A 16,613-nucleotide genomic window follows, 5' to 3' on the forward strand; every position below is an offset into this window, starting at 1 on the left:
AAATTTCAAATCGATATGGTGAACAGTTTATGAGTGATCGCACTCACAGCTATAAATGTTGACCCCGCCCCAGTCGGCCATCGTGGATCCGGCCACGCCCAAAATCAATAGGGTCCTTCCTTTTCAGGTGGTACATGTGTGACCCAAATTTCAAATCGATATGGCGAAAAAAATATATTTTTCAAAATGGCCGCTCCAGTCGGCCATCTTAGATCCGGCCACGTCCAAAATCAATAGGGTCCTTCCTTTTCACGTGGTACATGTGTGACCCAAATTTCAAATCGATATGGTGAACAGTTTATGAAGTATCGCACTCACAGCTATAAATGTTGACGCCCGGACGGACAGCTGGACGGACAGCCGGACGCCCTGGGTGACAATATCCCCCTTCCGCCACGCGGTGGGGGATAAAAAAAAAAATCGAAATTTTGTTAAAAAAAAAAAGTTGCAAAAAATTTTTTTCTCTAAATTTTTTTTTTGGAGGGGGTGGTGGAAATCACTTAAAACATGTAGAAATGCAAAAAAAAAAATTCAATTATTTTTTCAAAATGGCCGCCATAGCGGGCTTTGGACTTTGGACCAAGTCAAAAAATCTAATGGCATGATCCTTGGACCATACCTAATCCCCCCACCAAGTTTCGTCGAAATCCGTCGACGAGTTTTTCCGTAATACTGTTCACAAACAAACAGAAAGGGGTGAAAACAGTAACCTCGGATCTTCGATGGCGGAGGTTAATAAATGTCAGTGTGCATCAGTCAGTGAGTGAGTCAGTGTGCATCTTGTGAATAACTCCAAAACGATGAAACCTAGCGGCCTGAAACTTTGCATGCATGCTAAGGGAACTCCAAGGAAGTGCACGAGTGAAAATTGGGTGTTTGGGTTAATTAAAATACCCCTTTTGGACATAATTAACGGCCTTATTTAATTATATGCTTTATCAGGTGCGTCACCTCGCTCTCCCCTGAGGCGCATCAAATGTTACCTTGCTGGTGTCTTAATTTGCCATGTTTTTTGGCCTGTTCAGCCATGCTTCGACTTCGAACAGGCCGCACTGATTTTTAGCGATAAAAATTTTTTTCACTTTTCTCTCTCATTATCGAATGCCTGATCATCATAGCTACGAATCGCTGGCTGCATTGTCATGCTTATAAACACCCAGACGCACCAGCGTTCTTGGCTTTATTTCATTTCCACACATGCCAAAACCTCGAGAAACCCTTACACCAAGCTGAATTACAAAATTTAAGGTCCAGAATTGAACTTAGCAGCAGCTCGGACTGCTAAAAAACAAAAACAAAAACAAAAAAAAAAAGTGTTCATTTGTTTAATTCGGACATATTTGACATTTCAGGCATCTCCGCGAAGTGTGTGTTTAATATGATGGCTCGGCAAACGCTAATCGCTTGCCAAGCGAGCCGTTCCTTATCAATCATTTTGTTGGAGTGCTTAAGCCACGTTGTGACCCCTCGACATTATTCGCACGGTCACTGTATATCGATCGACTTTAACTATGTTCAGGAGATACTCACCTGCGTTGGCCCCACTTTGTTCTGCGGTGTATCGGGGGATGGCTGGCCCGTTTAAAATGTGCAATATTATTTTACACCACGTTTCCCCTTTTCAGACGATCTTCTTTCATTTTACGACCTGTCACTTCGGCATAGATAAATACGTATTAAAAAAACAACAAAAAAAAGAAACGTTTTGTTAACATCATGGCAGGATAGCTGAGAGGTACGCAGACTCGTTCTAAGCTGTCTAGCCTGGGTTAGAGTCCTGACCCAGCTATAAATGGTCATCTCAGTGTTTCATCATTGTGTGTGCCTTTAAACATCTGCCACAATCCCCCCCCCCCACCCCCACCTCTCTCTCTCTCCAAGATCTTGAACCATAATCATGTTAACGTAAAGGTGGCTGGGGTGGGAACTTAGGGTCCTGAGTTTGAGCCCCGTTGGCCGCTGAATTACCAACAGGTGGGGTTCACGCAGCTTGTCATCCTTCTGAGGTTGGTAAAATGAGTACCAGTGTACTGGTATAGGCACAGAGCATCAGCGGCACAGACGTGCCCCAACAAAATTATAGCTACCCGGCAGCCAAGCTGCCATGCACAAAAAGAAGATCGTGTTAATGAGCAATTTCTCGGTGGATCTGGTTATAGAACCATCAATTGATTATGACTAGTTTGTAGTAGTGTTGTGAGACTCAGTATATATAAAAGGTTTAGTGGGAGAATAAGAACTCAAGGGAGCAGCAGAGGAGGCAGTAATCATTGGCTTTGCTGTGAACGGCGCAGTGTCGGCATATTTTATGTATCGCTTGTTCTTTGTCTTTTAAATATATCCAAGCTTGGACTAGCCCCAACTGCCGGTTACACACAGATCAAATAAAGAACAATGGGCCTTCTGACAAACCGACAGCGAAGAAATGACAATGTAAGGAAAACAATATTCCCAAGGTACAATGCATAAACACGGCTATGAGACTCAACTGAATACTGCTCACCTCTTCAGCTGAGAGTGGAGATAAGAAGCCTGTCGTGTTGCCTCCTCCAATTGCCTCAGCAAACTGTTTCTTTTACCTTGTAATTGAAGCCTGCAAACAGAGCGGGGCATTAGTACGTAAATCCATCCATCCATCCATCCATCGGGACCATACTCTGGGCAGAGCGTTGGTGCTGCCTAAGCAGTCTCCTTGGAGAGGCGACCTGTCCAGGATTGTGTCCAATAGCTGACACAGGATACCAGCAAGCTGGCACTCATTTTTCCGACCTCATTAGGATGACAGGCAGAGTCAACCCCACCTGGTATTAATTCAACAGGAAAGTGGGATTTGAACTCAGGATCCTAAAGCCCACCACCCTAACCATTAGGCCAACACCAGGCAGAATACGTAAATGGTAGGAAAAATGATTTGCTCTCAAGGAAACCTTTCCTCTGATAAAATAAAGTAAACGAGAATAGCAATTGACCGGATTAGAATCCCAAATACTGGAGTGAAATCAGAAAAAAGATATACATTGCAGCAGTTAAAGTCATCCAGCAGGGAAATGAGGCATTAAACAAGTCAATCAAAATGAGGTTAACAATTAACGAGGTACAAGACATATATATATATATATATATATATATATATATATATATATATATATATATATATATATATATATATATATATATATAAAATCACATGATGACTGTTGACATAAAGCAACCAAAATTAAATACATGGAAATGTCATGTTTCAAAAACAACTATTTTGCATTATTATGCACACATACCTTCATATACGAATCATGACGGTCTCTACTGTAACTAGAAGGGCACTCGGTGGAGCACATACCTCCGCCACGGAATGCCTGATCCACGAGAACATATCGGGCCCAATACATTTTTGAAATATCATGCAATACCGTACTATATCGTTTTGGCCTGATCAATGGTGAAGAATCACTTTAAAAATTAAATAATTCTCGTATCCAGATTCGGATTCAGCTCTTCACCAAAATCAAACCAATTCGTCCTTGTCACACACCCAACATGTCCACCAAGTTTCATCCGAATCCGTCCACAACTTTTTGAGATATCCTGCACACAAACAAACAAACACATAAATAAAAAAATAAACCAGTCACCCGCAGGGTGACCCGTATCTTGCCAAAAAGTGACCACGTGTGACTTCTTTAAGGTCACACTGAGGTGAACAGAGCTGCTATCCACCAGGAGCGACTACTTGAGGAATATCTGCCTACGAGAGATTCCGATGAGAATAGTTCAACAGAGTAACCATGAAAAATATGCTTTTGCCTCATAATGTCACCAAATGACGTCATAATGTCTCAAGCTTGACATATCTAGAAAGCACTCATCGAGGTGTTCAATTTGAGGTGCTACACGATATGGTTCCTAAAACTTGAAAATTTGACCTTGGGGTCAAATATGTTTGACCTGAGGCACTAACCATGAAGGTCAAGGCCAATCGCCACCAAAAATTAATCACCTGAGCGCCAGACCATGAACTATATTCCCATGAAGTTTAAAGACGATCCGATCAAAATTACTCAAAAAATAAGGGTTTCGTCGACTCCCCTGATTTGCGACAAAGTGACCTTGACCTTCAAAATTTTATGCGCTGAAAGGGACCTCTATAGGCCTCTGATATGCGAAGTTACAAAAATTTCCGATGATAACTGTGCTCTGCAGAATTTTTTAAACGTGATTACAGACCAAAAAAAACAAAAAAAAAAAAACAACATACAAGCTGACTAACATATCTTGCAAAAACTTCGTTTTGGCAAGATAACAAACAAACAAACAGACAGAAATGGGTGAAAACAATCTCCTTCACCTTCGGTGGCAGAAGTGTTAAATAGAGCTTGGGTGGCTGTAGCTATGTCGGCAATATTCACTCGTTGATTGGCACTGACCAATTGGGTGTGCCGGGTTTTCCCTTCACTCATTGATTGGCCACTGCGTTGAGGTGATTGCGATGCGGAGTCTTTATAACGTGCCTTCCTCATATCGTGACTCATCCTGGTAATTACTCTATAATTACAATGGCATGTCGGCCAGTGTGGAGGCTGCCGGCAGTTGCTCAAATTGGTTTCATCTCCACTGTGTGAAACTCACCAAAAGGAAAGCAGATTCATTGGATACAGGGATGGGCCTGTGCTGCAAGCTGGAGATTTCCTCAGTGAACACCACAAATCAAACCAGTACACAACTGGAAATTCCCTCACGTGTGTCTAAAGCATCCAGAATCTAAACACAAAAGTTCTCACAGGTTTACTTAACAATGTCATTCTTGAAAACTCCTTGGAGGGTTTGGAAAAACTTTTCTCTTTCCTAATAGTCCGGGAGCTAGGTGAGATTTGTTCAACATGGAAGGTGCAGAAGGTTTCGGGTGCCAGTGCTGTAGAATTAGGTTAGGGGACCCCAAAAACCTGATTCTTAAGTTATGCCAGTGGTGGGTGGGGTGGGGGTGCCACCCCAAAACGCACCCCAAATTGTATTTGTTCAACATGAAGGGTGCAAATATCACACCAGTGTCATTTGGTAGAGGAAAGTACACTGAATGAGAAAATTGAACTTAAGAATGGGATTTGTGGTGGAGAGGGTACTTAAGAACGAGGTTAATTAACTGCTAATAAGACATTTCTTTAACATAAGAGGTGCAAGTCTAAAACCAACATTAAAATTTACCCATAGACAATATAAGTTTTATTCATCAACTTAAGAATGTAATTGGTGGTGGAAAGTGGACTTAAGAAAGGTCAAATGTCACGGATGAACCATTTTTGACTTCATGACCCTTTTTGCAGGTTTTCAATTCACAAGTTCACAGAAATGTTGTTTTTGAAAGATGCAACAGGGTCATATACAAAGTCAATAAATCTTGGGCCACCAGTCTCGGTAAAATGTAATTTTATAACGAAAATCGCACTCTTTTGACCCCTTTAACCAATTAAAAATTTAATTAACATAAAAAATGCGAGGATGACACCTTGCATTTAATGTGGATTAGAATGATACTATGTATGATCACTCACTTAAGAATGATATTTCTGGTGGTAAAGGTACATAAGAAGGGGTTGAAGGTAAGTTTGCACCGAGTTACCCCTAATTAAAAATGCAATCAACATGAAAGATGCAACAGTGAAACCAGCCCCTAAAGTTTGAAATGGGTACATAGATTAGTATGGTGGTAAAGGTACTTAAGATGGAGATAGACCAGTTGGCATGATTGACATCAACTCAACATCAATAGACCATTTGGCATCAATCAATGACAGGTCGCAAACTGGTGATGATATTGAACATCCCTTGTGATATTCTGAAAAATTATTTAACATTGCTTGTGAGCTCAGTCACTCTGTACCAGGCTAAAGGACAATTTGCATTGTATTACCAGCACTGAGGGTAAACATGGCATCATGCATTGCGCAGAGCTAGGACCTGGTGTTTGTTTCATTTCAGCTACCGCACAACTAATCTTCATCAGAAGATAGGCCGTCTTCATCATCAGATGAAGAAATGCTGAAGTCGCTGTCATCAGAGCTTTCTGGATCCAAGGCATCATCTTCGTCTGGGGTCAAAGAATCTGCAAGTTGAGAACCGTCGAACCAAGTGATTTCATATTGATCATCCACCAACTCCCACCCATCAGCTGATGATGGATGCTGGCAGATTTCTGATTTGTCAGCATTGGCCCACATCTTTGCCAGGAATGATGATCTGCTTATGTGTTTGGAAACCTCGGATTCACAGGGAGGAATCAGGCTGGCGTCAATGCCCTTCAGCTTCGCTAGGCAGTTCTCAGCTCTGACCTTTGGTCTATGTCTTTTCAAATATGTTGTAACGATGGTCATTGAGTGAGACATCTTTTCCCTTTAGACCGTACATCTTGTTGTAAATTTGTTCAGGGTGTCTCTGTCTTCATCTGTTATCTTTCCTTTGGTCATCTCTGAAAATGCTTTCCGGGCATCATTGTCTTTCACAAGCTGGGCAAAGGGGCAAACCTTTCCCTTTGCGTGGAAAGAGGAGGTGTAGTCTGATCCGGTGAACGCATGGAATCCTGGTAAGGCAGAGCAGAGAGGCTGTCCAATGCTGGCACCAATGGCAGTGATGTCAATGTATCTGCAACTATTTCCTGATGATGTTCCAACATCCATCCAATCCGTGTAGCCATATCCCCGCAGTGGTAGAGGAGGATGACGGCTATGTCTGTGTCAGATCCCCTAATGACAATATTGCAAGTGTGGTCAATCTCCTTGGCAATTGATTTGACATGTGCACAGATCAGGGTGTCGGCCTCTTCCTGGTTGGTTTTAAGCTCGCCTACTTCCTCTCGGACAACCTCCCCGTCATCGACAAAGAAGTGGTAAACATGCACCAAGTTATGAAATGATGACATTTCTCTCCCCGATTAATATATCCAGAAATATCATTCTTAAGTGAGTGATCATACATAGTATCATTCTAATCCACATTAAATGCAAGGTGTCATCCTCGCACTTTTTATGTTAATTAAAATTTTAATTCATTAAAGGGGTCAAAAGAGTGCGATTTTCGTTATAAAATTACATTTTACCGAGACTGGTGGCCCAAGATTTATTGACTTTGTATGTGACCCTGTTGCATCTTTCTATAAACAACATTTCTGTGAACTTGTGAATTGAAAACCTGCAAAAAGGGTCATTAAGTAAAAATGGTTCATCCGTGAACTTTGACCTTTCTTAAGTCCACTTTCCACCACCAATTACATTCTTAAGTTGATGAATAAAACTTATATTGTGTATGGGTAAATTTTAATGTTGGTTTTAGACTTGCACCTTTTATGTTAAAGAAATGTCTTATTAGCAGTTAATTAACCTCGTTCTTAAGTACCCTCTCCACCACAAATCCCATTCTTAAGTTCAATTTTCTCATTCAGTGTACTTTCCTCTACCAAATGACACTGGTGTGATATTTGCACCCTTCATGTTGAACAAATACAATTTGGGGTGCGTTTTGGGGTGGCACCCCCACCCCACCCACCACTGGCATAACTTAAGAATCGGGTTTTTGGGTTCCCCTAACCTAATTCCACAGCACTGGCACCCGAAACCTTCTGCACCTTCTATGTTGAACAAATCTCACCTAGCTCCCAGACTTGCCTTGCTTGTCTGAGCTTGCCTTGCTCGCCCCAGCCATGGCAGCAAAAAAAAAAAAAAAAAAAATTATAAACATATATATATATATATATATATATATATATATATATATATATATATATATATATATATATATATATATATATATATCTCGAAATCACTGGCCTCCATTGTAAAATCGCCAGATATGCAATTTCTCTGCTCACTGCGCCACTTCCAAAACAATTCCATCGAATGGGCATAAGAATACCAAGATGAAATCGTCCAATCAATCAATTGCATCACTAGTTTCTTCTCAGATTTCAGTGGGAGATATTAAGAGGGCAGTGAGGTTAGTATCAACAGATGCATCGATCATAGAACCGTCATCGGAAGTGGTACAGAGATTGCAAGATAACCACCCACAACCACACAGATTCTTCACTGCCACCTGCACCTCCGGGGGCAGATATCTCAGCAAACATGGCTTTCTCCACAAACGAGGTCAAACAGGCCATTTTTTTTCTTTTAAAAACGGTTCGGTGGGACGCCCGGACGGCTTACTGCCCCAACACCTGAAAGACCTGACAGCCGAGTCCCTCAGTGATGTGGCAATTAACTTAACGGATGCAATCATGAAGATCAGCAACAATATTATTTTGTGCAGCAACATCCCAGAAAATGTACGCGCGTATTTATTTGGGACTACTCTCTTGGCGCTGTCTAAACCGGATGGTGGTATTAAGCCAATTGCAATTGGAATAACATTGGGGCACCTCGTGAGCAAAGTATGCATGCACAAATTGTCCACCAATTGCTCTTCAAAGTTTGTGCCTCATAAGTTGGCATCAGACTACCTTCGGAGGCAGAAGTGGTCACACATGCGAGTAGAACATTCATCAGCAACTCCTAATTGAAGGAAAACGTCCGAAAGATCGATTTCAAGAACGCTTTCAACACGATCCGGCATGATGTGTTTTTTTTTTAAAAGCACCAAGACCTTATCAACAACTGTGCCAACGAGTTTAACGTTTGGTATTTGGATGATGGAACCTTGGGCGGGGATTGTACAACAGTTTTGGCCGACTTCGAAAATATCATCGACGTAGAACATTCTCTGGGCTTGAAAAATCAACACACTCAAGCATGAGTTGAGAGTTTTGCATTCGGACATGAACAACAAAATCTCCATCCTAAACAAGTTCCGTGAAATTGTCCCTGAAATTAAGCTTGTTGAGAGCAAGGTAATGGCACTCCTGGATTCTCCTTTGCGGAGCAGTGCAACGGACGAAGTGCTTGAAAGCAAACTCAATGATTTGCGATGCATGACGAGTAGGCTAAATTATTTGGATGCCCAGGACGCTTTGTTTTTGCGGAAAAAAAAAACTCGCAATTCCGAAATTGTTGTTGTTCTTGCAGTCAGCTCCATGCTTTGACAGCAACGTGCTTTTTTTCCTATGATTTGGAACTGAAAAAAGCCTTGGAAAATGTTTTGAACACCAAGCTGTCAGAATCAAGATGGGCGCAATGTTCACTGCCAACAAATAAACAGTGATCTAGGTGTTGAATCTGCTTACGATTTGTCCCTGCCAGCTTTTTCTTTCTTCAGCCAATATTTGTAAACTACCGGTTGATGCTTTACTGCCACAGAACGTTTCTCAGGATGATTATTCTGATTTGAGAGGGACCTGTACACAGTGGACAGAAAAAGGAGGTGTCGGCATTTGCGGGATCCCAGCCAATCCGCTTGGAACACTCTTTTGTGGATGCAATAATTTGAAACCCTGCTCTCTTGTTTATACTCAGACCAAGATCATGCGAGGTTGCTAGCAACAGCCTCTGAACATTCAGCAGATTGGCTGAATGCCATCCCCATCCCCTCTCTCAGCCTAACGTTGGACAATTATCAGCTGAAAATGGTGTGTGCCCTTCGACTTGGTTCACCTCTGTGACACCCTCATACTTGTATTTGCGGCACGGTAGTCGCAACTCCTCAGGGGTGCATGATCTCAGCAGCTGCAAGAAAGGTGCCAGCAGGTTCCCTTGCCATCATCAATTCAATGGCCTCATCAAATGGGCCTTCTGTGAACTTGCCCTCTGTTTGGGAACCAGAGTTTCCAGGGTCGACACTAAGAGACCCAACGTCGCGTCCATTTTTCCCCTGGAAAAACGGCAGGACATTGGTTTGGGATTTCACATGCAGTGACACCGTAGCTCAATGAGATTTCTCTACATCATCATCATCATCATCATCTACACCAACCAAGGTTGCCCAAATGGTAGAAACACACAAACTCACCAAATACGCCAATTTGAGGGAGAACTATGAAGTTATTCCCATTTGCATTGAGACATTCAGTCCTTGGGGGGGCAAACGGGCTCAACCTCATCAAGGATGTTGGAATTCGTGTCCGCGTTGCTACTGGAAGAGCACCGTTCCACATCGTTTATTCTACAAGCCTTCAGTACGGCAATTCAAAGAGGAAATGGGGCGAGCATATCAGGAACGGTTCCAGGGTCAAAAAAAAAATCTCGATGAAATTTTTCACTTCTGAAAGTTTTATCACTTGTCAATCACTAATTTTTTTTCTCTTGTGGAATTGGCTTTTTTCATACGAGAACTGTGAAATGTTTTATTTTTTTTTTGGTGAAATATGGATGATTGTTTATCTAAACTTGTGAACTTTGTTTTATTGTTTTTATTTGAAATTGTAATTTATCACTAATGTTTTGGTCATTCATTTGATTATTTTTGTGTTTTATTCCTGTTTTAATAAGATTACTATATTTATGGCGGTGTTATCCCTGACAATTTCACGTTTCTTTGACTCCCCGGACACAAAGTGGCCATTCGTGTTCAGTGGGTCGAGATGGGTACTCCTGCCCAGACGGCAGGGGTGCCCGCTCGTAATTTATACCTCAGGAAGAGGGCAATACATCCATCCATATGTTTACACTGCACTTACACGTAACCACTTGCATGGGTTTTGCAATTTTATTCGGGTGAACAAAATATTTCAAAAAAGGACTGTACTCCATATTTCAAGGACTGTACTCCTTCGCCAAATGGACTGTACTCCATATTTCAAGGACTGTACTCCTTCGCCAAATGAAACTTCTTCGGCAGCCCTATATACCTCACGGTATGAAAAGAATCGTTAACATGTACTTCTGATGCATCCCATTATTTGGGCAGTGTATAGGCAACAGACCACTACCTCAATAGCTCCGAAAATAAATAAAAATAACCCAGGTTACGTAGATGAAGCAAAAACATACTGACTGTTTATGTGCATATATAACACTGTACATCGTGGGTTGTTATATAGCTCTGATAATTCCAATGGCATTGGCCCAGATACTGACACCAAAGGCCTGAAGCCTGAGGCCTACATGTACGTTCGCCTTCACAAGGCCCATGCTGCCTGTTGGGTCTAACCTTTCGATTGTTGATGATCCTTTTAACAGTGCTTCGGTTGGTTTGCACTGAACAGAAAACTTATAGAGGGGGCATGGTAATTATGAACATGACACTTCCGAATCTTAGGCTTTCCCAAAATGGCAGAAGTGCGATTTTTTTAAAGGTTATAATTGTAAGTGGCGTTATCTCAATTGTCCAACCAATGGGGAAACAGCAGACATAAACACATACAGCACTGGCGGACCCCACTATTCGCGGGGGATATGTTCCTGGAAAATGCCACGAATGGCGAATCCATGAATAGCGGGGTGTTGTTTCAATGGAAAAAGGACGGACAGGTTCCCAGCAGTTTGTGATTCATAAGGGAAAAACAAAAATCCTGTGAAAAACTGCAAATACGCCCACAAAAAAAACCCATAAATACACCTGCAACCCCCTCCCCACCCCCCACCACGAAACCACAAAAAACATGCGAAGCACAGGGCCGCAAATCTAGAAGCAGGTCACATTTTATAGATGGTGAATGCACGGGGTCTGCAAATAATGAATCCATGAACAACTAATCCGTGAAAAAGCAGGGTTCAACAGTACATACAAACACTCACTCCATTTTACATGGATTGCCGTTTCATTTCGAGTCATCCTTTCTTGCTGTGTTTGAGCTTGTATACAGCTTATTCACCCCCTGTATCCCCCTTCTCTTGCTCCCCCTAAAAATGTCCCACTGTTCTGTCCTTGTACCCAACTGTTGGTATTTATCCCTGCTTTCTGGTGTGTTATAATTCTTCTGTGAACCTCAACTTTGTATCCAAAATAAAGCCCAGACAAGTCAGTTCAAAGGTAAGTGCACTATCTATTCACAATCCTGTCTGACATGATGAATCATTTATTACTGGGAAAATGTGTGATACAAGCAGCTTATGTGTGATACTGAACTACAAAACAATACATAAATTCAGAAGTAAGGAAAAGTAAATCAAGGCAAATGCTCTCAATTGCTTCACTTTGCATGCAGACTAAACACACCTGCGTGTGAGAGCCTCACTGTTGGCTGTTAGTGCTTGATGCAACTCTTCCTCCAATCGCCGACGCTCTACCTTGCACTGCTGCGTCTCATCGGGCAATTGCTTGTGTAGCCTGGACTGGCACAGGTCCCGAAGTAGCTCTTCTTTTTCATGCATGAGCAGCAAGCGGTCACGTTCAGCCTCAATTGCTCCAGGACAAGCCTCAGCCTCCAACTTGGCTAACTCAATCTGGATATTGGCTAGCCTGGAAATACATACCAGGCTCTTCGTGTTATGTTTCTAATACCAGTAGTCTTATGTATGCATGACTAATTGACTACTTGCAAGGCATTTATATTGGTTGCACAAATATGTTTGTGGATTTCTAAGAGGTTGAGAAAAAAATTGCAACCCTAAACTAAACAAAATTCTTGCATTATGAAGAGCAACTGTACATTCTCCGATATCAAATACTGAATGCTACTAGGTTGTGCATAATAAGCGGAAGGTTATTATAAATATCAACTAGCGATACCCGTGCACATGCACGGGATAGCAGTACAACATAGCTGGTAACAGACGACAGACCGTACACGGGGAATGACAAAAATACGCATTGTGCCAAAGGCAAGTGGTACTATGGAACGCCAAGACTTCCCAAACATTGTCGGCATGTCCGCTAAGTGCCACAGCAATTTCATAGGGATCGTGTGACGGCGAGACGAGTTTTTAGTGTGCAAGCTTGGTATTATAATAGAGATAATAATAACCTGACTTGACATTTGCAGTGGAAACCGGTGAAAGTGGACAAAGCAGGATTTCTTAACATGTCACATTTCCCTGCAGTCAAGGCTCAGTAAACTACTTTAAAATGCGAGCAAGGAGGAAATCAAACAGTTTGTGCAATTATATATTAACAAAAGTGGTATAATGTAGTAAATATAAATTTAATTTTAAATAATTTAAGGAACCAAAACCAAATTAAACCATCATAAATAGATACGAGGTATTTTCCACATTCACTAAAATTTTGCATTATGAATCTAAAAAGTATTTTGATAATGAAAAAAAACTTTTTTCCTTTTTTTTTCTTACTGGATACCTGCAGTTAAATTGCATCTTTTCCTCCTGATAAATTTTCACCTCAATATATTAAGCATATATCATATCTCTCATTCTTATGCATGTATCCTCACCTCCTCTTGGTTTCATCATATTGCAAGTTAAGTTTTACTTTCTCAGCAAGGTCCATCTGACTTGTCCCAAAACACTGTCCAAGAAGATAAAAAAGAGACAATGTATTCATACTTTAGAACAATAGATATTCCAGCTCGAACAAAAGATTTTTTAAAAAGGCAAGGTATTCATACTTTAGAACAATAGATATTCCAGCTCGAACAAAAGTTTTTTTAAAAAGGCAAGGTATTCATACTTTAGAATAATAGATATTCCAGCTCGAACAAAAGATTTTTTAAAAAGGCAAGGTGTTCATACTTAAGAAAAATAGATATTCCAGTTCGAACAAAAGATTTTTTAAAAAGGCAAGGTATTCATACTTCAGAACAATAGATATTCCAGCTCAAACAAATCAAGTTCAGTGGCATGACAAAGACAAATGCCAGAGTTCCATGTTACGAGTACATACAAGGCCTGTTTCCACTACACATTAGTCTCCAAATAAGTTGAAAAAGCCTCCTGGAATGGAGTGTTTATCCTTTATCCATTTGGGCATTCAAGTGGGGGGGGGAGGGGGTGCCAAAGGAAATGCCTTAATTATCATGTTAATAAATTATGTCACACGTTTCCGAGGGGTATGTTTTGTGTTCAAGAAGCCATGAAATGACAGAAGTGTTTTTCTCTTGCCCATATCTTACAATAAAAATATTTTACATGGAGCAAGGCTTGAGGAAGAGCTGAATGACAGTGGAGTGATGTTCACACAGCTATGGAGAAGAAGGAATTGGGATACAAGGGAATATGGCGAAATGAGAAAGGAATGAACGAACAGTCAACATCAGTCAGGATGTACAGAGAAAGGGGTAATTAGATTCAGGAAATTCTAAATACTTTCATCGATTGGACATAAGATTTATAAATGCAGTGTAGCATAGAGGAAATGCAAGATTGTGAAGAAAATAAAAATGAAAATTGTACACACAGACATACAGAAGGAAGGAATGAACTCAAAGCAGATCAGGGCTCAGTGATGATCCTAAAAAGAGCTCTCAGACCAAAACTTTGTGAATAAGAAAACTTCACAGCTTGGTCCATTAATCGTGAACAATTATCAAAACGTGGGTGGATAGTTCGAACCCTGTGAGGATGCCGTCTCACACACACACACACACACACACACACACACACACACACACACACACACACACACACACACACACACACACACACACACACACACACACACACACACACACACACACACACACACACACACACACACACCAAACTCCATTCATGTGGCATTATTCTACAATGTCTGTATCCTTTTCAATGCACTTCATCCAGTTGTTCAACCAACATTTTGTTCCCAGCACAGAAGCCTTCCTTTTGAACTATCCTTAACGAAGTGGAGGCAGCTATGTTCACCTCTTCAGCAGATCCAAAAATTCTTCAACGAAGCTAGTTTTTCATTTCTGGAGAACGAGTAGAATTCATTGGACTTGCATCTTGTGGATATAACGGTTAGAGCAAACCTGGACACTTCCAAAACTCTAATATTTTGCTGACATTGTGCATGTGGTACAGCACCGTGGATGGCATTGTTCGGGAGAGTCGAATACCTATTGTGTGAGCACTCAGGTCCGAGTTGGTCATGCAAAACCATATAGTTGTAATCTACATTAACGGCTACATAATGTGGAACTATGAAATTTCAGCAAAATTCCAAAGTGGTCGCAAACATAATGCGAAACACTTTTCATGCTCCATTGTTTGATGTTTGATGTTTGGCCTTTTATGGATGCAAAGAGTCCTTTCCACCCTGTTGAACAACACTTCAATGGTTGCTTGGAGTTATGGCAACTGTTTCCTCCACCAGGAATGATTTATTCAAAGAAAGTGTTGCCTTACAAATAAGACAAGGACAAGGCTGGTGACAGAACAAGCCGGTTCAGTTTCTGCTCCTCTTTGAGAATATGCGGAACACATTGTCGTATCAACGCCGATCAACACCGACGCTGGACAGATGAGCCAAACTGGCGTTATTACTCCCTCAGACTGCGTTTGATTAATGGTGGGTTTGTGTGCATGAAAACCTGAGCTCTGGTAAAACCAAACCAGTGGAAAATTGACCTGATGAAGGAATACGATGGCAGGTTGGGATGGGGAAAAAAACGAGGGACCACAGAATCGAAAATAATTAATTATATAGAATGAGAATAAAACCTATGGTGCCACACACCAGAGTCAATCACGGATGGGGAAAGGTAACAAGAACCGGGTGGCTTCAGCTGCTGGCAGATGAGCAGTTGATGAGTCGATGAGAAGGTCGATGAACGGGACAAGGCAAAAACGATGGATCAGGAACAGAACAAAGGCAGGCAAGCAGGACAATTTCATCCACACAGCACTCCTCAGAGTTTACGGTCCTTCCAAACGCACCGCACCCACTTGACTTAGAGGCTCCTCCCCTCGCTCTATCTGGACAAAACTCCACCCCCCCCCTTGAGACATCCATAGCTCCACCCCTGGAGGCATCTATAGCTTCGCCCCCCCCACCCCTCCCCCTCTCCGTTGCCGAGCAGAGCCCCCATGCCACATCACAAGGAGTCATACATGCAATTTCTTTAACGTTAATCCCCAATTAATTATTACCAAACCAATCCCTGAATGGTGCACATTCGAACAAGACATGCTTAAGCTACGTGTCCCTGCTTATTACATCGAGATGGGCCAGCTATTTGTACACAGACCATACATATATCCATGTACACATATTTTTGGGGGAATTCAATGTGCACTTTCTTTCTGCATCCCCATTAATTTAATAAGAGTCTAGATCTCTTATTTGGTGAAGCTTTCTGCCATGGCTATATCCTTGATCCAAGATACCATTATTTAAAAACAAACAAGCAAACAAACAAACAACGAGCATGAGAAACTGGATATTTTCCAAACAAATCAATACATAATTAGACAGTATACTGTACATATAATCTTGTGAACACCAAAACTTAAATGAAAAGTTACAAGCGGGGTGACAGAACTTTCATGACGACCCTCAAAAACAAAAGATTGAGAATACAGTCCAAATAGAAATACAGAACCTCAATAGTATCAATAACAATGTTGTTGCAGCAAGCTGTTCCAGAGCACTGCGGAAAGAGTTTGATGGTGGCCATCAAATATCTCATTAGTTAGTGGATGCCAAATATCCCACGTTATCTTTCAACAAAGTGGGCGAGTTACAGCAACCTGCCTTATTCCAAGTTCCTGCTTTAATCTCCAGGGAGCACTGCATTAGTGGCACAGCTTTTGATCCCAGCAATGATGCAAACCAGCATCTATGTGCCATACAACAATGACCAAGTGAAGTTGTCACTA

At 41.4% G+C, this 16,613-nt stretch overlaps 1 protein-coding gene across 3 annotated transcripts in view; it reads right to left on the bottom strand.

Moving 5' to 3' along the window:
* LOC147014205 (protein WWC2-like) overlaps positions 1–16,613 on the bottom strand; it is a 145,849-nt gene that overhangs the window by 57,857 nt on the left and 71,379 nt on the right. For all 3 annotated transcript variants that reach the window (XM_085851974.1, XM_085851973.1, XM_085851972.1), the window contains 3 exons: positions 13,250–13,323; positions 12,076–12,318; positions 2,504–2,593 (listed from right to left, as the gene is read on the bottom strand). In XM_085851974.1, coding sequence (XP_085708100.1) covers positions 2,504–2,593; positions 12,076–12,318; positions 13,250–13,323 — 407 coding nt within the window. The remainder of the gene's footprint in view (positions 1–2,503; positions 2,594–12,075; positions 12,319–13,249; positions 13,324–16,613) is intronic.

This window comes from Eptatretus burgeri, chromosome 13, assembly GCF_056783735.1.
Source record: "Eptatretus burgeri isolate ZD-2024b chromosome 13, Ebu_testis_v1, whole genome shotgun sequence".
NCBI lineage: Eukaryota > Metazoa > Chordata > Myxini > Myxiniformes > Myxinidae > Eptatretus > Eptatretus burgeri.